The 9526-nt window shown below is 35.9% G+C and overlaps 2 protein-coding genes across 2 annotated transcripts; one reads left to right on the top strand and one right to left on the bottom strand.

Annotated features, from left to right (window-relative positions):
• Positions 1-1861: 1861 nt before the first annotated feature.
• Positions 1862-7473, top strand: LOC109192968 (factor of DNA methylation 4-like). The gene is made up of 7 exons (XM_019343696.1): positions 1862-2180; positions 3199-4250; positions 4410-4591; positions 4874-4942; positions 5046-5333; positions 6636-6836; positions 7103-7473. The coding sequence occupies exons 2-7, from the start codon at positions 3206-3208 to the stop codon at positions 7334-7336; spliced, it is 2019 nt and encodes a 672-aa protein (XP_019199241.1). The 5' UTR covers positions 1862-2180; positions 3199-3205; the 3' UTR covers positions 7337-7473.
• A 344-nt stretch (positions 7474-7817) lies between these two features.
• Positions 7818-9309, bottom strand: LOC109192973 (expansin-A4-like). Its single transcript, XM_019343704.1, has 3 exons — positions 8968-9309; positions 8558-8873; positions 7818-8456 (listed from the first exon to the last, which is right to left on the bottom strand). The coding sequence occupies exons 1-3, from the start codon at positions 9122-9124 to the stop codon at positions 8147-8149; spliced, it is 783 nt and encodes a 260-aa protein (XP_019199249.1). The 5' UTR covers positions 9125-9309; the 3' UTR covers positions 7818-8146.
• Positions 9310-9526: the final 217 nt, after the last annotated feature.

Here is a 9526-nt window from a genome sequence, read left to right on the forward strand (position 1 = left end):
AGGAGAGAGCAAAAATGAGTGCCTCCTGCAAATATGGAGTTTTTATCAAATAGTGGACTCCACCACTGAAGAGGGAAGTTGCACCTCACCACGCGTGAGGTGCAACTCTCACGCCCGGTTGAGCGCGTGTCTAGGTGTGTAAATATGTTTTTTTTTTTTTTAAATTTTTAGATATTATTTATTTTTTCTCTCTTTCCATTTTATCTTTCCTAGTCACACCTGCAAAAACTCCTCAAAATTCTCACACTATTGAGGATGCTCTTATTGATCATTTGACAAATCAAGGCAAAAGTAGAGTAAAAAGGGCATGAAGTTACATTTCTTGCTCAACGTGATTATTGTTCATTATTTTGATCATTTCTCAGCTTAGTAGTGTCCAAATTAAGAGATTTTTGCGACATAGGAGAGCCAACTTTCATGACTACAACTTTCGTGAAGATCATCAAGTGAAATTACACTTCATTTTTTTTAATTGAATAGTCCAATTATATTTTTGTGTGTAATTGAGTAGTTATATATATTGAACAATTTTCCTTTTTAGTATACTAAAAGTTTTTTTTTTTTTATATATAGATATTATACTAAAAATAATATTGTATCGTAATATACTGAACTTGCTAAAAATGAATATGTAGTACGGTAAAAATGAACACGCAATATTAAAAAAAGATTTGGCATTGGTTGTAGGTTGAGAATAAATAGATCATCCCTTATATATTCGAGACATTTATACTGCATACTTATCAACTCTAGCAACGTGATCTGATCACTAAAGAGTTGATTGAATTCTCAATCAATTTGTACTCATTTTAACAATATAAAAATTATTATTACTCTGTACCTCATAATATGGTTTACATTATCGTTGAGTTGAGTACCACGGAGTATTTTTAAATTATTAGTAACAAATAAATAGTATTAAAAAATCCTGAAAAAAAATACAAAGTGAGGAACCTCAACACAACAAGCGTTTCACTATAAATTTTAAGACATTTCAAACTTTCGACTGATCATCTAAACAACATTGATTTAAGCCTTAACCCACCATCTTAATTATGAGAAAAGTGAAAATTCTTCATGTAAAATAACTCATTATGTGGTCAACCAATTAAAATTTAGGCTTTGTTTTCAACGGTATGATATAATTTAACAAAATCCAATACACTAGGTTACCTTGATGTGTCTATAATATTTCACGCGCTTTAGAATTTTTAGTTTTTGATTTTTTCATTTTTTTAAATGAATAAATAAAGATTTAATTTCATTTTTATCATAAATTTATGGGTGACATTCCACTTTTAATATTTTTTTTTCAAAATATTCCCGCTATTGCTGGGAATGATATATTTTTTTTTTATCCTACGTCAATAAACCTATTTAAATTGCGTTAAATATATGGTCATTTCAGTCTATTAAATTATAAATGTTGATTTCTTTTTTTTTATCTTAAATTTATGTGTCATTTCACTATTGCGTAGGCGCATATTACAATTAAAGAAGACATGAAACCTTAGCAGTGAATTAAGGATTTAAAAAAAGATGGTCAACCCATTATATAAAACAATCAAAATGTCCTTGTATTTAATGTTATTTAAATAAGTTTGTTGATGAGTGACAAAAATGATCATATCACAATAAAATACTAAGACCGATAGAAAAAAAAAAATTAAAAGTGAAATCACACTTAAAATTTAGAAGAAAAATAAATTTAACTCTATCTATCTATTTATTATTATTTAAAAAAAAAAAAAAAAAAAAAAAAAAAAGAAGAGAGAGAGAGAGAATCAACAGAAAACCGGAAATTCTAAAGCGCGTGAAATATTATCGCCACGTCAAGTAACCCAAAATAGCAAATTTCGGAAGAAAGAGAGACGGAAAATGCCAGTTTTCCAATGCTGGTTTACTGGCTCCTGAAATGCATATTTTCTTCAATCTCTCTTTCATTTTCTAAAATCTCTCTACCTTCCTCCAAAACCCTAACCAAGTTCTTTTTCTCGCCATTTTTTTCTGTTACATACTTCCCATTTTCACCTGACATTATCGCACACAACCTTGATCTTCCGGTTTTGAGTAGTTTCATCTTTTTTTTTTTTTTTTGTCAAGACGATCGTTTCAGAAGTTTGGGGGTGTGCCGCTGTGGTGTTTGAAACTTCGAAACCGGGATTCTACAGAAGCAAAGAGTACGTGATCGTTGTATATATACACACATTTTCATAATACTCACTTATTTTGCTATGATATGTTCAGTGCTCAGTTTCTTTTCTTTTGATGGCTGGAAGTGTTCGATATGCGCGTGCTTTCATGAATGTTGTTTGTTCTTCAAGTGTGTATGTGTTGGGAGTTGGGATGACGGAGATATAAAATACATGTTGGTTGGTATTTATGAGTAGTTGAATTTTGTGTGTGTGTGTGCGCGTTTTATTGTAGCTGATACGTTTGGGGAGATTGCAAAAGTATCGTGATACACTCAATAGGAATAGAAATAATTCTATTATTAGAATGAGATGAACATTATAATAGGTTATTATTATATTATTATTATTTTTGAGTACTAATGACTCTGTTACAATATAGCAGGTGGTATACAAGATCTACATTAAATGATTCTTTCATAAATCCAATTAAAATGGAACATATCTTCTTTCTCAAAGTCAAGCTTCCTTTTTAGTTCTCTGAATCTGAATTCCAGAAATATCTCTGTAGATTCTTTTGAATTTCTCAGGATATGCCTATAACATAGCTACTCTTGTTAACACTGATTTCTGCTATTTGGGCAAGGACAGACATCTTATGTATATCTCTCTACATGTTTTTGTTACATGTGCACTTACAGTTCTATTTAATGGTTTCTTTCCCACTGTGTGGCAATTTAAATGTCAATGTTTTAGACAAGTTGAAGTCTAATCCACCATCACTGTGATTTGAGAATTGGACATGTTTGTGTTATGAGATCAAGAGGTTCTATAGAAATTGCTCATGTTTGACCACTTCCCTTTGCTTCTTAGCTTTTTGCAGTTGTTCAAAACTTAAGTGAGAATTTAAGGAGCTAGGGACAACTGAACATGAACCTGTTTTCCTGCTAGCTGTTAACACTTGATTTTTTATTTATTTCTGAGAAAATGTTTCTAATCAAATGCATGCAATTAGCTTCTATTATTTATTGTTGAACTGAACTAAACATTCTTAATTTCATTGTAGGTAGACAATGTCTCACAGAAGAGAGTTCAAGCGTGACCGTAGTGATTCAGAATTGGAAGAGTTGAAATATAGATACTATAGATATTTGAGAGATGGAGAAGTCAAAATCAGCAGATCAGGAAAGTATTTCCATTGTCCATATTGTCAAGATAAGAGAGGTAAGGAGTATGATATGCAAGAGCTCCTTAGGCACTCTTATCGGATAGGTAATGATTCAAAGTCTTCAAGTTTGAGAGACAAGGCTAGACATCTAGGATTGCATAAGTATTTAGAAAGGATTAGAGATGATAAAAGTGATGCTAGGAATACAGATGGTAAAAGTGATGCTAGGAATACAGATGATAGAAGTGATGCTAGGAATACAGATGATAAAAGTGATGCTAGGAATACAGATGATAAAAGTGATGCTAGGAACACAGATGCTAAAGGTAATGCTACGCATACATCACAAATTTCATCAGTTAACGATCCATCTATGAAAGGAGCTGATGAAGAAACTTTTGTTTGGCCTTGGAAAGGAATTGTTGCTAATATTCCAGTAGAATATAGGGATGGAAGGTTTGTTGGTGAAAGTGGTCAAAAACTAAAAATGGAGTGGGTTGCCAAAGGGTATAATCCAATGAAGATTCATCCACTGTGGAGCAATAGGGGTCATTCAGGATATGCCATTGTTGATTTTAATTGTGATTTTTCTGGATTTGAAAATGCAATGGCATTTGCACGGGAGTTTGAACTGGATAAGCATGGTAAGCGGGAATGGTATTCAAGGAAGAAAGATGAGAAACTTTATGCATGGATTGCTGGCAAAGAAGACTACGATTCCAATAGTATCATTGGGAATTATCTAAGGAGAAATGGAGATTTGAGAACCATTTCTGAGATCCAAAATGAGAACAAAAGGAAAGATTCCCAACTATATTCCAACTTGACCAGTAAACTGGAGTCCAAGGACAAGATATGTGAAGAGATGGAGAAAAAGATAAGTAGAGCTGAAGTTAAAATGGGCAATGTGATGAAACAAAAAGAGGAGATGCTTGCAGAGTATAATAAAGGTACTTAAATTATGGTTGTTTTCGTATCACCTGAATTGCACATCTACTTGTGTTCTTTAAAAAAAAATATTTTGGTTATGCTAAGAGAAGGTGAAGAATACTTGCCTGTTTGAAATGCATCTATAACATTATAGTTCACTAACTTCTATTTTTCACTAGAGTTGAAGATGATGCAGCAGAAGGCATTGGAACAGCTGGAAACCATTTTGAGTGAGCATGAGAGAAGTAAACAACAATTAGATGATCAACGAGAACTGCTGAAACTGCGAGAAGATGAACTAAAACAGCGTGAAAAACTTAACGTCAATGAGAAAAGAAAGCTCGACCGTGAGAAAGAAATGGTATGTTCCACTTTAATTGGGTTTATGAAAGAGTTGTTGACAGTGGTCCTTGTAGCTGGACACCACCTGCTAGTGAGAAAGGGGATGTATGTAGATTTTTTTAGTTTGATAATCATGGTGCAGGGTTTTTTTTTCTCCCTCAAATGAACTCTATGTTTTAGGTGACCATGCTTGAAGTCATGTTCTTGTTCTATTTCAGAGAAGAAAAAAAACAAAATTAAATAACCTAGTTGAATGTTTGAAAGTAGGCTTTTCTGAAATGGAAATTTTTATTTTCCTCAGAATGAGAGGGCAATTCTGGCACAAAAGAAGTCTGATGAGACAATGATGAAACTGGCTGATGAACAGAAGGTAAGCTATTCCTCTTTTGCTTCAAGACTTGAACTGGAAGCAAATTCAATGGAATGCTGCTGGAAAGTTGGCAGTTATGGTAATGGCTTGCTTTTTATTTCAGAGAGAAAAGGAACAAGCGTTGGAGAAAATTATTGCACTGCAAAGAGAACTTGATCGGAAGCAAGCATTGGAGTTGGAGATAGAGAAGTTAAAAGGTTCCGTCGAAGTTAGGAGACACATGAATGAGGAAGGAGATTTGACAGCTAAAACTGAATTGGCATCAATTGAAGAAGAGCTGAAAAAAAAGCAAGAAGAACTTGGTGATATGGAAGACTTGAATAATGGACTTATTATAAAGCATCGACGTGACAATGATCAGGTGCAGGAAGCTCGCAAAGAGATGATCAATGTGAGCCTTCTAGACAATTTCTTTTTTGAAACCTATATAATACATTATTTTTCTATAAAAATATAATGGCATCATGCCATCATATAATTTCATTTTAACTGGTTGCTTTAACTGAAAAATGATTGGAGTTTTTGATGTTAGTTTTCAGTAATTTGATTGTGTATGGTTAATTCCCAAGTGGTTCTAAATGAAACTGATAGATACAAAGGTTATTACTCTAGGGGTATCATCTACTCCGCTAAATCATTTATAACTCAAAGCATGAAGTAAAAGTTAGTTCCCTGGTTATTCCTTACCCAATGTTATTCATTTTAATTAGTTGATGGTTAATTCAGCAAGCTCTATATTAAAGTGGAGTAGTATTTCTTTGTGCAATAAGTATTGAGATAGGTTATGTAGAGGGTTGAAGGGTTGGAGGTTTTGTCTGGATCCTTGAACCTCTGGTGCATAATTGCTTAATTATCTTTGTTGTTTATTTGGTGTCAAATAACAGACAATCAATGTCTGCTATACTTCCTAGCTATGCTGAGAAATCCAATGACTTTGGGCCAAAGACTTGAAGGCTTTTTTGGGATCCTTGAACATTTGATTTCAAATTACTTAATTATCTGCCTTGATTGATAAATATCTACAAAGCAGACAGCCAATGCTTGATATGCTATTGCTACAAATTCTCTGATAAGAGAACTCAGCTATGCAAGTAGAACTTCTAAAAATAGAGGGCCCTGTTTAGTATTGGAAAATAGCTTAAATTTACTGTTTGCATTCTTCCATAAATTTTCACTGTTTTCATGTTCCAAATGGAAAACAAATTCAATTCTTCAAATGGAAAATGGCCACCCAATTTCTTCCCTTTCAAGGCTGAATTCTCCATTCCATTCCTAATTGCCATACTCACCCCTTGTTGGTGCTGCTTTCCATACATGGTTAGTGGCTCTTCTCACCGATCCATCTCTCAACACTCCTTTCTCAATCAAAGATTTGCCTTTGCCTTTTTTGCTTCTTCTTCATCTAAATGACTTAGTTAAAATCAACAGCTTTTGCCAGTTCTATCCCAATGTTCACTTTGAAGTTATAGGTTATGGTTGCTTAAATTAAATGATTGGTATGTGTTGCAGATAATTTATGGCAAAAAAATGGAAGTATCCAGTTTATCTTAACATTCTTATGGTCTTTTCTATCTCTTTGGTTGAAAATAATATAATTGTTTTTAGCTTCCCGAACTATAAGTTCTGATCTGGTTTCTGTTATTGCATGCTTCTATAGAAACTAATGTTCCAAATTTTGGTTTTTTTATGATAGGGCTTGAAGGACTCTCGTGCCAACATTTGTGTCAAGAGAATGGGAGAACTTGATGAGAAGCCATTCATCCGTGCTGCAAAGCTAAAATATACAAAAGAAGAAGCACCAGAAAAAGCTTTAGAGCTGTGTTCCCTGTGGGACGATCACCTAAGGGATCCACACTGGTACCCAATTAAGGTTATCAAGAAAGGAGGAAAAGATGTGGGTATCTCTTTGAATATGTTGTTATTCTATCTATATCTCATGCACACCACACACACCGGTATTCACATGTACACTCTTTATGGAGCACTGGTAAGCAATACAACCTTCCCTCTTTCCACTCCTGCTAGCATTGAAACATAGGAGGGGAGAAAATTTACACCATTAAATGGACCATTTGGTAGATACACAAATTCAGTTCTTTAAACCCAAAGCACGAAGTTGTCATTCCTAATTTGTGTGATAATTCAAATTGGAACTTTCAGGTGTGGGTGATCAATGAAGAGGATGAGAAACTGGTGGGTCTGAAGAATGAGTGTGGTGAAGAAGTGTATAATGCTGTGACCACTGCACTGATGGAGTTGAATGAGTACAATTCCAGCGGCAGGTATCCAGTACCCGAGTTGTGGAATACTAAGGAGAAAAGAAGAGCGTTATTGAAGGAAGGAGCTGATCAAATACTAAAACAATTGAAGAGGCTTAAGAGTAGAAAGGGCTAGAACTTACAGATAAACACTAATCTCCCTTAGCGTTTTAACTCAAATTTGTTTAACTGTTTGGTAAAACTTACTCCATATTGACTCTTTTCACCATTAACTTCTTTTTATTTATTTTTAAAAGTATTTGCTTAAATGGAGCTACAATGTGTATTACCACTATGGCTACCAAGAGGATCATTCTTTCTATGTGATCACTTTACACTTGAAAGTAGGTTTTGCATATTTGGTTCAACTACCAACATGTTCAAACAATGGTATCCAAAGCCACCCAGTCTCTACTTTCTTTCCCACATTATAAGGCAGCATCCAAGGTTCTCTTTTTGTCCTGTGGATTGATGAAATCATTTCTTGCAAGAAACAATTTGTCTTTTAAAGGAGGGGCCCTATGACCACTCCAATTTGTCAACTTACTCCCATCACTTTTTCATTACAAATATTTCAGAAACATAACATATTGCTTGTTAAACAAATCAAACAAACATTAGTAAACAACACAGTCATATTTATATTAATATATAATTGTAGTACTAAAACTAGTTGATTCCCTGTAAATACGAACAGCTGCGGGCTACATTCTTGTGCAGTCACTTCAGCTGCTCTGTTGGGTCTAAATACACTTAATAAAATGGTCTAAAAGTTACCATCCGACCAAGCAAATTTTCAGCTTTCACAGTCCCCAACGCCCACTAAAACACGACAGCCAAACATACGAAGAAGAAGAAGACGTAAAAGAGGCCAAAAGGTCTGTGGCTACTTGTAGTTGTACCGAATATTAGATGGCGGGAAATTTGGAATATTATTATTGCGAGTTCAGACTCGGAAGTTTTTTCCGACGAAGGTTTGGCCGAAGTTCCAGTTGGAGGGGGCGATGTTCCAGGAGGTGGAGGAGCGGCGGTCGCTGCCTCTCACGCGGAAGGAGAGCGATTGGCCAATCAATTCGGCGTTTGTTTGCCAGTTTTGTCCCCAGTTCCGGCTCAACTCCATCCACCCGGTTTTTGACCCCTTCACGCTCGCCCTCACGATGTCCCCTGCTCCGCCCACGTTGGTGATCAAAATCAGGTTGAAGTATTGGTGGCCGTTGATTGTGAACCGGATTCCGCCTCTCTTCTTGCACGGCACTCTGCGGAGAATTATCACAAAACCCAGGGTCATTTTAGTAATTTCACCATGGACCACCGAAAAATATATTTATTTATTTATTTATTGATTTAAGACCCTCACCGGCGGTAAACGACGGGGACAATTCCGGCTCTATACTCGGCGATCTTGAGGAACATGGGCATGGCGAGGTCAAAATGCGAGCGGGGCGGGTTGCACCAGCCGCCATTGTCGTTGGGCAAAGCATAGTTAGGAGGGCAGAAATTGGTGGCCGTAATGAAGATAGACGGGCTGCCGGGAAAGCACGACTTATCCTTATCACACTTGATCTCAAAGCAGGCTCCACAGCTGAGGCCATTGTTGAACAGAGCCGTGCTCAAAGCCCCATTGTTCACCCCGTACCCTTGACTGTACAAATTCCCATACCCACACGCCCCACCTGCCAAAAAAAAAAAAAAAAAACTCAACAACTCAAACCAATGTAGCTTCGCCGCCGACCAAACAGGTCGCCGGAACTGAAATTACAGACATACCCATAGTGCCGGAGGCGTCACTGCCACCGTAAAACGTCGCATGAGCATTCTCCCACGAACCGCCGGTGTAAACCCCCGGGATTCTACCTTCCACTGATACTAACAGTGACAGAGACAAGACAAGAAAGGAAATGCAAACCACACTTAAAAACCCCATTTTTCCAATTTCACTGTCATAAACTGGAAAGAAGACAGAGAGATGGTGAGGAAGAAGGAGTGGAGGGAAGAGGAGTACTTATGGATGGGGGGAAGTGAGTGAAGGGCAGTGAGTGTAATTTTAGCAGCTACTGTAATGGAATGTAGAATTTGGTAGGACACTGTATCTAATACCATGTACGAATTGAAGTAGTTTGAATTCAAGTATTTCTGTTCTTTTATCCTTCATTTCATATTCACTTTAATAATTTATATACTCCGTATTATTTTTAGCAGAAAAGTCGTCTCAATTTTTTAGGAGATGCCTGATTACCAGGACCAAAACAAACAACAATTTGATCTTTTCCAAAATAAGCTGTTTCCTTTCCACATTACAACAAGCACTAATACCATCTAATGCTGC

Source organism: Ipomoea nil, unplaced genomic scaffold (assembly GCF_001879475.1).
Source record: "Ipomoea nil cultivar Tokyo-kokei standard unplaced genomic scaffold, Asagao_1.1 scaffold1834, whole genome shotgun sequence".
NCBI lineage: Eukaryota > Viridiplantae > Streptophyta > Magnoliopsida > Solanales > Convolvulaceae > Ipomoea > Ipomoea nil.